This window comes from Nyctereutes procyonoides, unplaced genomic scaffold (assembly GCF_905146905.1).
Source record: "Nyctereutes procyonoides isolate TBG_1078 unplaced genomic scaffold, NYPRO_anot_genome, whole genome shotgun sequence".
Classification (NCBI taxonomy): Eukaryota; Metazoa; Chordata; class Mammalia; order Carnivora; family Canidae; genus Nyctereutes; species Nyctereutes procyonoides.
Window position 1 is genome coordinate 5,530,771 of NW_026575041.1, and position 14,526 is coordinate 5,545,296.

A 14,526-nucleotide genomic window follows, 5' to 3' on the forward strand; every position below is an offset into this window, starting at 1 on the left:
TCCAAACAGTTTCTCTTCGGAATCTGGCCAGTGATCCTGTTTGAGCCTCTCAGGAAGCACTGATGAATTATTTCACCAAGAAAACAAAAAACACCTACCATAGGCCTGGCCAAATGAATGAGGAAATCCTTAAAGATCCACACATTCAAATATATCATGACCATCAGAGCAAAGGAGTGACTTTCTGACTAATTCTGCCAGTTGCACAGAGAATAAGGAATGGGGCTTGTTGTCTTTATCTCATTTGTCCTCCTCCTCCTCACCCTTACCCTAAGATGTTTAAAAAGAAACAGACATGATGTGTGTGTATATACTTGAATGCTGGAAAAATGAGGCTTTTCCTAACAGGTTAACAGTTTGTGTGGATCATAGGAAATTAACCTTTTTCCCTTTTTTGATAAGGGTTGCATGTGAATTATACTTTGCTTAATATTTGATTAAATAATCAGAACAGTCAGCTAAGTATTGGCAAAACCCCATATCCAGATGGCCAGCTGTGGGGCAGCACTTAGCCCTGTCAGCCTTGATTTATATTCTTGTCATACTAACCTCATGAATGGTTTTCCAAGGTGAAAAAGAGCTATCTGTGGAATTCTGGTAGTTCTTCACTGTCTGTCTTTGTGCTAGTTAGCAGGTCATAAGCAAGCTCCAATCTGCTACTAGGTTCCACACTTGCCATATCCCAGATTTGCAGTGGGCTCTGGGGTGTCTGTGTGCAGCCACAGCCAATCAGAGTGGGTGGATCACCTTGTAATATTTATGAGACCATGAGGACATCTGCAGAATGTTATACCTCTAGCCAGTTAAAGGTGGTTTCTTAGTTTTCTTTGATCTTCGCAGATTTTTAAGTTGTCACTGGTTTCTTGGCTAGGCAAACATGATTGGTGGTCTGGCCTACCCATATTCCATCCTCTTAGCGTAACTTATTTGAAGTTACCAGTGAATGTTATTACACTCTGACTTTTTAAATTATACCATATTTTCCAGTTTTCAGAGAGGCAGTTTTCAGAGGCTATGGTTATGCCCAGGGAAATGTGTCAAGTTAACTAGAGCTAAAATGATCAGGATCCTTTTTACCTAAAGCTTATTAGAATATCTGCCCCTTCATTTTTTGAAGGACATAAAGAGTTGGGAACAACTTACTCTAACTTACTTGAACTTATAACAGAATTCCCCAAAATTAAAGTGTGAGAAATGGCAGTGAAATATCATTGTAAGGCAGCTAGTTCTAATTTGGGTTTGAATGTATAACAAATTGAATCACTTTTCACAAAGATAACACCTGTCTGGAGTAAAAACCGGATTTGTCCTGTTTACTGATATATCACCATATTTGTAGCTCCTTACCAGTTAGCATTGTTGCAACTTTTTCCTGTTCTTGCATTATAAAATCCAGATTGTTTTTACCACATGGTGATAAAAAAAAGTAAAAAAAAAAGTCATTTTTTTTTCTTATGCAAAAGTATAAAACACTCCTGTCGTTTCTCCAGTATCTAGTAAGTCACCTTGGTACAAATCTAAAACCAATACAAATTTTATTGTTTTTCTTCACCTAGTAGCCTTAGTTTTAGTCCAGGTACCATTTTTCCTTACCTTAGCATGCCAACATGCCATTAGGCAGATACTTCTGCCTACTTTTATGATCCTCCAGTAAGAAAAACACTTGCCAAAACAAATCTAAAGAACTTTGGTTGTGCCTTAAGAAAATCTAAAACTAAGCCGTTCCAACACACAGCCCGTAAGATTGTTCTTTGCCATGAGATTCTGACTTGTGGCTACATTTCATGTGCAGCTACCGACAATATCAGCCATCTTACATTTTTTTAATAAGTTCATTTGTTTCACACCATTGTCTTTGTGTACTTTTCACTCAAAATACACTCCTGTGTACAGAATCTGTATATGGCAACAAAGGCACAGCCTTCTTGACAGTGCATCTAGGTGTGGTGAAACTGAGTTTCTGTGTATCACAGTCAGATAAGGTGTGGAGAGCCTCCCCCTCCTCTGACACTGGGGTCCTTTCCAGCAGTTTGCTGAATGAACAATTCAGCCACCACTCTATGCAGTCAGTCACTTGTTGAAGAAAGTTGCCCAACACCTCAGTGGAGAAGTATGGGCATCGCTGGATGACTTATAACGCTGCAGCCAGTTCTTCAGAGATCCTTGTTTCTGCTATGAAAACAGCAGCATGAAAGCAAAAGGCATTTTAGAAGTGTTGAACAGAAAGCAGAGACTGAATCCAGACTCTAACTCTCCAAATTAGTGTGTGCCTCACATATGGTTCTCTTTCTAGCAGCCTAAGTATTCACACATTCAAGACTGTTTCTGTGCCATAGTGAGAATTATGGAAATACTGCTGACCTTCAGGATATCACTAAATCGACTTTATTTCAATGCCTTTATTTTTCCCTTCTAGGATTCTGGGTGGGCATTATAGGGTTGGATTACTACCTCCCCCTTCTCTTTATGTTCTTGGCAAACTTCCTGAACTAGAGTATACAAAAAACCTGTTTGCTGCTGAGTAAATGGTAGTTTGTTTACATATTATCTGATGTGAAAGGTGCTCCTCTGTGAGCCCTATAGCAAATTACATTTCAGAAAATACCAGTATCTTAGAAGATATGAAAGGAGCAGTTTGCTTGCACATCTTAATATCCTGCCATTTTCACTCCAGAAAATTGAAAGCAATTTTTTTTTTAGGGAAAAACTATATGACAGGTGGTTATACTGATCTGATTGGTCACTCCACCCACACCTCCCCACCTTGGTGCTTTCATGAAATGTTGCCAACACCTGAATTGATCTCTTTTCTCTTTGCGATACTGTATAAATTGATGATTGGTGATAAATTGATGAGAAACATTCATTTTTGGATAATTTACAAATGAGAACCCCAAATAGTGATATTTGGTTTAGCAGAATTAGATAAAATATTTTGGTGTACCCTAAATGCACAATTTCCAGGACTGTTAAACTAGGCTTTCTTTACACTAAGGTTTTTCTTATACTAAGGAGAAGGAAGCAGGAGTCAAAATCAACAGACCAAAAACTTCAGCTACACAATGCATGAACATCTTTAAATGCCTGAAAAAAACTTAAGTTCTATTTTTTTTAAAGATTGTATTTTTAAGTAATGTCTATACCCAATGTAGGGCTCAGACTTAAAGCCTTGAGATCAGGAGTCCCATGCTCTACTAACTGAGTCAGCCATGCACCCCAAAACTAAATTGTTTTAATGCCAACTCCTTCAGAATTTAGCCAGTGCCCCTTAAAGTATAATAATTTAGTTTAAGGTTTTCTTATGAATCCAATGGTTTCCATATTACTTTGCTCTTAAAAAAAAATAATTTGTTGCTAAGTTGAACAGTTTTAACTCTCAGTTCCACATTTACAAGAAATTCTTCTAACCCCATGGCTTATGATGTGCTAGATAAGAATTTATATAAAACTGGTGTTTCAAAGAGAATCAGTTATAATTGGAATTCGCAAGTGTGTGGCAATTTGCAGATCTACCTCTTATATTTTGCATCTTATCAGTGCCATAATATAATTAGTTTGATGACTTTGTCTTGTTTTTCAATGTCTAAAATTACAGCTATTCACTATGCTGTAAACATTTGGAAATAAGGAGTAAAATTTTTGGCTAAAAGTTAAACCCCTTTGTAGAAGGGCCTGTAAAATAGAAAAAAAAACAAAGTCATGACCCACCTGAATGGAAAACTTCAATCCTGTTTTTTAAACTGTTGGACTCCCTTTAAGAAAAAGGAAACTTTTAAATATCTGAGGAGAAGTTGCCAGTTTGCTGAGGTTCATGTGAGCATGCTACTTAACAGTTTCTTGTGTTGGGAGGAAAAAACCTCTCCTCTACCCTCTTAGGTTCAGTAGTTAGGGGCCTGTGAATTAAACAGACAGAAGCTAGAGAAAATGTAGAGTTTTATTCACATCTGTACACAAGAATTCAGAGAAAAGCGTGACTCAATGAGGCAGAATTTGGGGCTCATATACCATCTTATTAAGGGAAGGGGAGGGGAGAAAGAGCACTTAGGAGAAAACAAATGACTTTCAATTTTTAATTTTTAATTTTTTTTAAGATTTTATTTATTCATTCATGATAGACATAGAGAGAGAGAGAGGCAGAGACACAGGCCGAGGGAGAAGCAGACTCCACACCAGGAGCCCGATGTGGGACTCGATCCCGGGACTCCAGGATCGCGCCCTGGGCCAAAGGCAGGCGCTAAACCGCTGAGCCACCCAGGGATCCCCCAAATGACTTTCAGAAAGGATAAATGGGCCCTTAGGAGAAAGAAAGGAGATATGATAGTTTTGTGACAATGTCTGCTTAGTTGGGGCACAAAAAGTCCCAGGGAGAGGATTTAGAACAGTTTAGTTTTTTTTTTTTTTTTAGAACAGTTTAGTTCTTTGAGGGAGGTTCTAATTTTAGGCAGATAAAGAGAGTTGGGGGAGAAAAAAGCCTCTTCCTGCATCCAGTTGATTCTCAAATGCCTTTAGCTCAAAGTAATTGTTATGCCACAGTAGTGTATTCTGGACCCTTTATTTCCCCCATCTAAAACTTCCCAAGATGTTTCAAGGAGCAGAAACTGAGATGATGGCTGTTGAGAAAAGATTCAGATTAGAATGGGAGCTAAGAGATCTGCAAAAGGAAGGAAGACACAGATTTATGGAGAAAGAAAAGGAAAAACAATTAGTAGTTGGAGTGGATTATAAACTCAGTTTCTTGAGTCCAGAGAGCCATCAGTTCATGTGATTTCTAGATGTTGGTCTTGAAATGTCTTTTTTTTTTTCTTTTTTTTTAAAAAAATTTTATTAGGACGCCTGGGTGGCTTAGCAGTTAAGCAACTGCCTTCGGCCCAGGGCATGATCCTGGAGCCCCGGGATCGAGTCCCACATCGGGTTCCCTGCATGGAGCCTGCTTCTTCCTCTGCCTATGTCTCTGTGTCTCTCATGAATAAATTTAAAAAAATCTTTTTTTTTTTAAGATTTTATTTATTCATGAGAGACACAGAGAGAGACAGAGACACAAGGCAGAGGGAGAAGCAGGCTCCATATAGGGAGCCCGATGTGAGACTCGATCCCAGGACTCCAGAATCACGCTCTGGGCCGAAGGGAGGCACTCAACCACTGAGCCACCGAACCATCCCTTGAAATGTCTTTAAATGGCAGTCACAATGATAGTGGCAGTCTCACAGTCATGGGCATTTCTCAGAGCTCAGAGGACAATGTCTGGTGAACTTCCTGAGTGGCCCAAACTGTTGGGATAAAGCCTTAAAGTCACTTCAGCTTGCAAGGCTTTAGGAAACAGACAGTTTTAGGTCTTAGTGGTGCTAAAGCAGGAAGGTAGAAGAAAATTGGAAAAGTTAATTACTGACAAAACGCCCAAGGCGGCAGGATTCAATTTACAAAGAGGTGAAAATAGCTCAAAAACTGGCTAGAAGGCTAGAATCTGATATTCTACAATGGTGGGTTACAGTTATCCATTGAAACAAGTCTAGTCTCATCAAACTTGGCCTGATTATGTAAATATAGCAAGAATGGTAATTGACAACATAGGCCTTTTTAAGTTTGTTTTGCTGGAACTTTAATTAGGAATCTCAGATTGGACATTTAAAAGCCTCAAGGCTAGGAGAACTTGCATCAGAATTCACTTACAGTACCCACAGATTTGGATGAATCCCTTCTTCTCAGGGTCCTATGTTTTCTGGGCCTGCCAAGAGAGGTAGCCTTCCTTACTCACCTATAAGTTTGGGAATCCTAAAAGGCAGGTGCCAGGCAGGTTTGTAAGCCCTGGCTCCTTAAAGTCCACCTTAGTTTCTTAAAACTGGTCATCTCTGATTCTGTGCACACATGCCAGTCAAAGCCTAATATAACCAGTGTTTCTAATTGTGTCCTGTTATAAGAAAAACAAACTCTTACTGAACTTTACTCAATTATATTGCCATGAAAATAACATTCAGGAAGGGTTTCCAAATTTTGGACAGATCAGAAAAGATAAATGTTTCATTTTTGTTTACAAAGACCTAATCTACTAAATTGCTACAAGTTATAGATAGCTTAAGAGAAAGGGGATTTCTTAAACCCAGAAAATGAAATATTAAAGAAGCATCAATATTCTGAGCAAACGACATAGAGAAATCATAATCATTCTTTATCCATCTACTCACCCCTGTGATAAATTCAGGTCTTTCTTGATTTGGGACTTTATGAACCTATGAGCTTTTCTATTTGTTCTAGAAATCATTAGTCCAAGACTATGATCTTAAAATTACTTAAACAATGGTCTGGCCTGTAGAGCTCTCAGGGAACTTGACAAGATTGGAGGCAGGGAGGGGAGGCTTCAGGGGAGCCTGGAAGAGACTACCAGTACCAGAGACTCCAAATCTTGTTGTCAATGACAGCTGAAGAGGCAGGAAGGGTTATTTTGATCTATTTTTTTAATTTTAATGAAATTTGCCATTGTAAAACAAAACAAAAAAAAAATTACCTAAACAGTGACATCAGAAGCCTATACCCCGGAGTACCTGCTGTAGTCTACCATGGGTCCCTGAGACAGTCCTTTTTTTGTTGAAGATTAAAAAAACCTATAGCTGGTTACAAGGGTTTTCAGGAAAACAGAGTAAAACCGTATCAGTGAGTGACGAAAGGCTTTAAATGGCCATGGTTAAAGATTTGATGAGAGTTCTTTATATTGCAGTTGACAAGGAAATTTAGTGACATTCAGCATTTTAAGATAACTGGAGTTACGATTGATCACATTCTTCCAGGATATCTACCATCGCTAGCTATGACATTGACAAATTTCCAAAAATCCAAGAAACTGTGTCCTTTTAATAGGGAATTTCAACATCTAGTTTTGCATCCATATACTATTGAACTCATTTCTTAAAAAAAAAAATATTATAAATACATTCAATCTTAGCCAATTTGCCCACTTGAATAAGATATTCCCCTCTTTTTCTCCCCTTTGGCCCCCCTTTGTCCCCTTCTGCAGACCCTTTACAACTTTCTGTGCCCATGTGAGATTTTGTCCTTTCCTCTTCATTCTGGAACAGCCTTTAAACTATCTCTGTGCCACTACTCGGGGACAAAATTGCTCTCCTCTTATCCTTAACAAAAACACATCTTTCATTCCTTTTAGACATTTTGAGATTGCTTCCCTTCTTTATTGTTTCTAGTGTTTTTCACTTACATGTATTGATTAGCATTCTTAGCCCTTAGTAACCTTAATTTCCAGTGAAAATGAGAAAGTCATCAGTTGTGAACTGCCACCGATCAGCATTCTGTAGATTAGCACATTTATGAATGTACCACTTCAATTTCCAAAGGCTTGTGTTTCTTTATAGTACAATTTCTTAATATGGTGAAAAAGAACATTTTTATTAACAGGCCCAAATATCTTTAGTCAAAAGTAGATAAACTTATGTTTAGTAATTAACGTTTCAGCATTTTATTTTATTTGGAAATGACCTAGAGACAGATACAAACAACTGCCCGTAAACTTTGATGTTGGATAATAAAACCTTGACATCATTGAGGGAAAAGTGGAAAATGTATAAGGGATAGCAAGCTTCACCAAGTAACAGTTCTTTCCCTGATTGGTAATCAGAGCAGTTAAGAAGAAGACTCAGCACTAAAGAATGTAAGCAATATTTTTCGTTACAGAACTTCTGTTGTAACAGATGCACACTTGGCCATTTGCAATAAGCAGTACTAATCCTCATTTTAATTTACTTTCAGTAGCCAGTATTGTTTTACAAGACCTTCATCTATTCTTAAATCCAGCAGATTTTAACCTGTTCTGGTTGGCAGCCAGTGTAGAAAATGATCACAAGAATATTTCCTACTAAGGGCACCTGGGTGGCTCAGTGGTTAAGTGTCTGCCTTTGACTCAGGTGGTGATCCCAGTGTCCTGGGATCAAGTCCTACATCAGGCTCCCCACAGGGAGCCTGCTTCTCCCTGTGTGTGTGTGTGTGTGTGTGTGTGTGTGTGTGTGTCTCATGAATAAATATTTTTTTAAGAAATATCCTACTAGTGGACCCTGAAAACAAAAAATTGATCACAGGCCTGCAGGTGACCTAAAATTGCCTCACTGTTTAGCTCAGCAGCTGTCAATATTAGAGCACCAACCGTAGGTCACACTTTGCTCACAACTCCTTTTCAACCCTTCTTAACAAGACCTGCTTCATTGCTTTAAAGAATACAATGTTGATACTTGAACTCGATTTAGTCACTGGTAATTTATTCACAAAATTGTCATAAAAGAAGCTTTATTTGAAACTGCTGGCAATGTTATTTGCAGAATATCACTTTTACATTGAGTTTGGAGAAGTAACTAAAATTGGAGCAGAGCACATTTATTAGGGAAATCTTTAAGCACATAAATATAGTTCACTATAAATACCCATTCTGAGATCATCTGCACCTAAAAGAAAATGGTAACAATGTTTTATGATATCAAATGGCTCTAGACCAGAGGTTGGCAAACTACAGCTCAGAAACCAATCCAGTCTGCAGTTGTAAGACTTGCAAGGTAAGAACAATTTTTTTACACCTTAAAAGTGTTGTTTAAACATACAAAAAGAAAAGAAGAATATGCAACAGAGATGTACATGGCCTGCAATGCCTCAAATATTTACTCTCTGGTTCTGGGAGTTTGCTTCCTCTTCTTTAGGCCATCAGCAAATGAACTCCATAATGGAAGTACAGAATAGTACTTTCCACTGCACTTCTCTGCAAGATGATTCCAGTGTGTATTCATTAGAATGAAAATATTTTATATATTTAAGACCTCTCACTTCTTTGTTGAATGTGATTTGGGTTTAAATATTTATAGAATTATTTCTTCATACCAGTTTTACTAAATCATCAATGGCCTGCTGCAAAGTGCCTAAACCTTTGAATACATGATTTTGTTCCCATTATGAAAGGAATTCCATTTCATATTGTAAAGCCCAAAAATGCTAGTTGCATTAGTTTTTAAGTTGACTTCCAAAAAGTTGAGATCTTTTGACCATCTTTCCTTATGCCATGTAAAATGTGTCATGTGGCAGTTGTCAAGGAACTAATAAGCTATCACAGTCATGGGTATTTTTTTTTCTTTTAACTTATTAAAAGGAAAAGGTCAAAGTCACTTCCACAATTAGTCCTTGTTTCTTTTTGGCTTTTCTTTTTAGAGCTAAATTATTTAATACCAATTAATAAGTGAATCTTTTAATAAATAGATATTATCAATTTCTGTTTATTGATCAGGCATTGTCTACTACCCAGCATTTCCACATATTTAATATCTCTGAGTCGTTAGTGTGACCAACGGATAAACTGTTCAAGTTAATATAAACGTTCCTAGTCTCATTTTGGTGCAAATGTCCGTTCTAGCAATTATTTAATAAACATAGGTTGTGTGAATCTTTACAAGGAACTAACAATTTTCAGGTGATCTCAGATCTGCTTATTCACTTTTCCCATTTGATTTGCCAATGTCACAATCATTTTTCTAGAAGATAGTAGAATTATGTATTTTTATCTAATCTGCTATAATCTAGGCTATATTTCATTAATTACCTCTCTCTAGGTAAAAGTATTAAAAATGACAATTTTGAACTAAGGCTTCTGGTATTGTTTTATCCCTGGTTTATATTAATATGTAGATTTTTATAAAGGTAAGACCACCATATTTAGTTGTACCCTGCACAAGGCACCCACTTGAAGGAGAGGGGTTAGTGGAGGCCCAAATCTAACCTGTGCTCAGCTTGTCAAGGTATGTGCCTTGGTGGGGTTGCATCTTGGGACACCTTTTTCCAGTTCCAGGTGAAAGGGTCTGTACAGGCCAGCAGCGATCCTGTTCATGGGAAGGATCTTTATCAGAGTTTTGAACTATACTGCAGTACTTTCTACTCCAAGCTTGGGTAATTTGCAAAGCAAAAGCTAGGAACTTTTCAATTAAATATTTATGGTCTATAAATACACAACATTCTCAACTTCAGGAGCTCTGGAGTAAACACATGAACCCTACAGCTTCACACAACAAAGGGGAACAAATTAGAAACAGGAAGATCATACTGCGTGAGCCATTGTATGTTTATGATTTCCGTCTCTGGCAATGGCCAAAGTGCCATCTGTAAGATGTAAAACATAACTAGAATTTCCCACTTCTCATTCAGTGATCCAAAACACAGCTTTTCAAATATTAGTTTTGCTGGCCAAACCCGTTGGAATGCATAGTTTGAATCTGCTGACCATATGGTAGCTACGTCAACTAGTTCTTTTGTGTGTCAGGAAGAGGCAGCCTTTCCTGAATCAACAGAAGCTGCCAAGAAATATAAGTGAATTTGCAAAGCGATTTGGACTCTGCTTTGTTAGAGTAATGACTGAAAAGGGGTTGAGATTCTCTTTTTTCTTCGGCGCGCCACTGAAGATCTGGTGTCGCCATGGGTCGCTGCCCCGCCCGGTGTTACTGGTACTGTAAGAACAAGCCGTGTCCAAAGTCTCGCTTCTGCAGAGGTGTCCCTGATGCCAAGATTCGCATCTTTGATCTGGGGCGGAAGAAGGCAAAAGTGGATGAGTTCCCATTATGTGGCCACATGGTGTCAGATGAGTATGAGCAGCTCTCCTCTGAAGCCCTGGAGGCTGCCCGTATTTGTGCCAACAAGTACATGGTGAAAAGCTGTGGCAAAGATGGTTTTCACATCCGAGTGCGGCTCCATCCCTTCCATGTTATCCGTATCAACAAGATGTTGTCCTGTGCTGGAGCTGACAGGCTGCAGACAGGTATGCGAGGTGCCTTTGGGAAGCCCCAGGGCACAGTAACCAGGGTCCACATTGGCCAAGTCATCATGTCCATCCGTACCAAGCTGCAGAACAAGGAGCATGTGATTGAGGCCCTACGCAGGGCCAAGTTCAAGTTCCCTGGCCGCCAGAAGATCCACATCTCCAAGAAGTGGGGCTTTACTAAGTTTAATGCGGACGAATTTGAAGATATGGTGGCCGAAAAGCGGCTCATCCCAGATGGCTGTGGGGTCAAATACATCCCTAATCGTGGCCCCTTGGACAAATGGAGGGCTCTCCACTCATGAGAACCTTGCACCACCTGAACCCTATTCATGCCCACCAATAAATCCTGCTTCCTGTCAAAAAAAGGGGGGGGGGGTTGAGATTGCTTTAATTCCACCTCAGAATAGTTCATGTCTCTAAAGCAACCCTGCAACACATACCTCCTATACACAGGCATTCACCTTTTTATTGAGCTGACTGGCCTAGCTCTAGCAAGCCTGGGGTGGGGTTCCCCCCAACCCAGTCCCACCCCAGCTTTTTTTTTTCCTTGCTTTAGTCCTGGACTACAATAGTGAATAGGTCTACTTAGGTAGTGAATAGGTCTACTTAGGTGTTAGAGAAAGCAGGACCTGTCTCACTTAGTAGGCAGGCCCTAGTCCCCAAATAGGACTGATTCTCAAATGTGGAGAAAGCACTAAAAAAAGAAGATTCCTTTCTCGAGCCTTGCTATGTGGGAACTATATGGCACTGTGCCATCCACTCAGCAAGCTCTGGAATCCTGTGTCCATGTTAGATGCCAGGAGCACATTAAGAACAAGACATCCTATCCTAGGCACTGAGGCTCTAGTGCCCAATAAGTAACTGTCCCAGTTATATTTGGGGTGTCATGGAGGGAGGGAACAGAGAGCTAAGGGAATGCATACTAGGGAACTGGAGAAGAGAATGCTTCTCTGAAGAGGAATCTTATGTTAACTGAATGGGGGGAGCTTGGGTGGCTCAGTGGTTGAGCACCTGCCTTTGGCTCAGGTCGTGATCTTGGAGTCCAGGGGTCGAGTCCCAAATTGGGTTCCCCACGGGGAGCCTACTTCTTCCTCTGCTTATGTCTCTGCCTCTCTCTGTGTCTCTCATGAATAAATGAATGGAAAAAAAAACTGAACGGTGAAAGTTAGGAAAAGAAAGGCTGGTTACAGCAGAGACCAAGAAGTGAGTGTCTGGAGAGATGAGCAGGAATTAAGTCACACGGGGCTTTCAAAGCCTTGTTGAGTACCTGAATTTGGAAAGCTCCTGAAAGGGTGGAGAATGGACTAACAGGGGCCAGTGTGGGTACAGGGATACCAGCTAGAAGGTCAAATATATCTGAGTTATATGGGAAGCAGTAGATTTGGGGTGAGTTCCCAAGTAAGTTTGAGATTCATCGATTGTGAAGTCTGTATGAGATAAAATCCTGGTGGAGAGCTTAAAGGTAGTAAAATACTGTGGATCTGGAACTCAGCTAAGCGATCTGGGCTGAAGACAGAACTCTGAATATCAAAAGCACACATGATATTTAAGCCATGGGAATGGAGGGGATCATGGAAGGAAAGAAGAGAGTCTCAGACTGAGTCCTATAAACCAAACCATTTCACGATTAGGTAGAGGAATTATGAAAGACAGGGACAAAAAAGAAAAGAAAGAAAGAAAAGGAGGAAGGAAGGAGAAAGAAAGAAAAAAAGAAGGAAAGAAAGAGAAAGAAAAAAAGAAAGAAGATAGAAAGAAAAAGAAAGAAGAAAAGAAAGAAGAAAGAAAGAAAGAAAGAAAGAAAGAAAGAAAGAAAGAAAGAAAGAAGAAAGAAAAGAAAGACAGGGACCCCTCCAACCAAAGAGAATCACCACTCACTTGGAAAGGAATCTGGGAGTGAGAGCCCGAGTTCCAGTTCCTCAGGGTCTGTGTATGCCAGAGGCTGGGCTGGCGCAGCTGTGGCTACCAGCAAGACTAGGACCATGCTCCACGTGGCATGTGGGGTGGAACACAGTGGCCCTGACCCAACACTGCACTGAGGCAGCAGACTCCAACGGTAGCCCATTGGCAATAAGTTCTGATACATCACATACTTCATGTCCTTGTTGGTGTCTAACGACCTGCCTTAGGATCTTGGCCCCCCACTGAAAGGTATCTGACTGTAGCCAAGTCACTTAACTAGAAATGTTGGATTCTAGATCTGTAAAATGAAGGACTGTCTAAAGGGTTTGCACCATGGTTAGCATGAAACTAATTACAGTGGGTTTTCTGAATAGGATCCTTCCTGTAAGAATGCCTGGCTTGGGCCTGCCAAGGGTACCTCAAAACTTGTGGACAACCCTGAGGAATCAACTTCTCTTCTGGATCCTCTCCCAGTTATAAGTTTGACCTGAACAAGGGACCATCCAACTTTCCTACCCTTCCTGGTCATCAAGTGCCAGCTTGTGCTCACCAAAGCTGTTTGTTTGTCTTGGAGGTGGGAACTGGTTACCCTTCCTTATCCCACTCCAGTTTTTCGAGACTAGGGTGTGGCTGAACCACTGGACCAAGACTTTTTACACTAGATCTAAACACCCACCCATTGTAAAGAGGAGGACTGGAAAGAAGTTATGATTGTTATAACTCCACCTCTGAACAGTACACACATTTGTGAAGTCACCCTGCCACGCATATCCACTACACACATCTCACTAGGTTCCTCCCTGGCCACTCCAGAACCGTCCTAGAGAGGTCAGTTTCCTGTCCCAAAGTCTGTTCATTTTACTCCAATAAACTTACCCCCATTTAACTTTCTCCCCACTTCAGGGGCACCTGAGTGGCTCAGCAGTTGAGCGTCGGCCTTCAACTCAGGGCATGATCCTGGGGTCCTGGGATCGAGTCCCCTGTCGGGTTCCCCAGAGGGATCCCGCTTCTCCCTCTGCCTGTGTCTCTGCCTCTCTGTGTTTCTCATGAATAAATAAAACCTTTAAAAAAAAAAAAGAAAGAAAAGAAAACTTTCTCCCCACTTCAATTCATCCCTAACCTTCCCCAAAGACATTTCTGCTAAGGAAAAAAGATGCGTTTTTAGAGGGCTTAAAGAAAATGAATTAACGATGCTATGTCAGGGACGTCTGGGTGGCTCAGCAGTTAAGCGTCTGCCTTCAGCCCAGGGTGTGATCCTGGAGAACTGGGATCCAGTCAGTCCTGCATCGGGCTCCCTGTATGGAGCCTGCTTCTCTCTGCCTGTGTCTCTCCTTCTCTCTGTGTGTCTTTCATGAATAAATAAATATATATTTTTAAAAAACGTTATGTCATTCTGCCCTTCTGGATGGTTATCTGCTCTGTGCCAGGCCTTGGATCCTCAGCCATGAGTGGAACAGGAAGTCACAGTCTGGGAAAAAAAATCCAGGTAGGTCCCTCCCTGGGGCTGTACTCTTACCTTTGTAAGCCTGATTTAATTGGTGCTCCCATTCTCTTCCAGCCTTCACCTGCCAGAGAGTTTCCAGGAAGGCTGGGCTTCCTTAATCCTCCAGCTATCTCTTACCATCCCCCACTGAACCTATACTCATGCCCCTTTCCCTCCTTCCTCCCACGACTCACTTACCCCCCTTCCTCATCCTTCACTCTCCTCTCTCATCCAGCCACTCCCCCAGACCCAGAACCCTCTAAATTAGCAAGAAGGACAAGGAGCCTGGGTGGCTCAGTGGTTGAATGCCTGCCTTTGGCTCAGGGCGTGATCATGGAATCCCAAGATCAAGTCCCAC

The 14,526-nt window shown here is 40.6% G+C and overlaps 2 protein-coding genes across 7 annotated transcripts in view; both read left to right on the forward strand.

The window, feature by feature from the left end:
* The window catches only part of ACER3 (alkaline ceramidase 3), a 162,963-nt gene extending 152,949 nt beyond the window's left edge, over positions 1-10,014 (forward strand). For 4 of the 6 annotated variants that reach the window (XM_055320477.1, XM_055320479.1, XM_055320478.1 and 1 more), the window contains one exon: positions 10-10,014. In XM_055320477.1, coding sequence (XP_055176452.1) covers positions 10-63 — 54 coding nt within the window. In that variant the 3' untranslated portion in view covers positions 64-10,014. The remainder of the gene's footprint in view (positions 1-9) is intronic. The other 2 variants (XM_055320475.1, XM_055320476.1) reach the window with 1 other exon arrangement.
* Positions 10,015-10,400: 386 nt separating this feature from the next.
* Positions 10,401-11,151, forward strand: LOC129506656 (60S ribosomal protein L10-like). Its single transcript, XM_055320482.1, has one exon. The coding sequence runs from the start codon at positions 10,444-10,446 to the stop codon at positions 11,086-11,088; it is 645 nt and encodes a 214-aa protein (XP_055176457.1). The 5' UTR covers positions 10,401-10,443; the 3' UTR covers positions 11,089-11,151.
* The last annotated feature ends 3,375 nt before the right edge of the window (positions 11,152-14,526 follow it).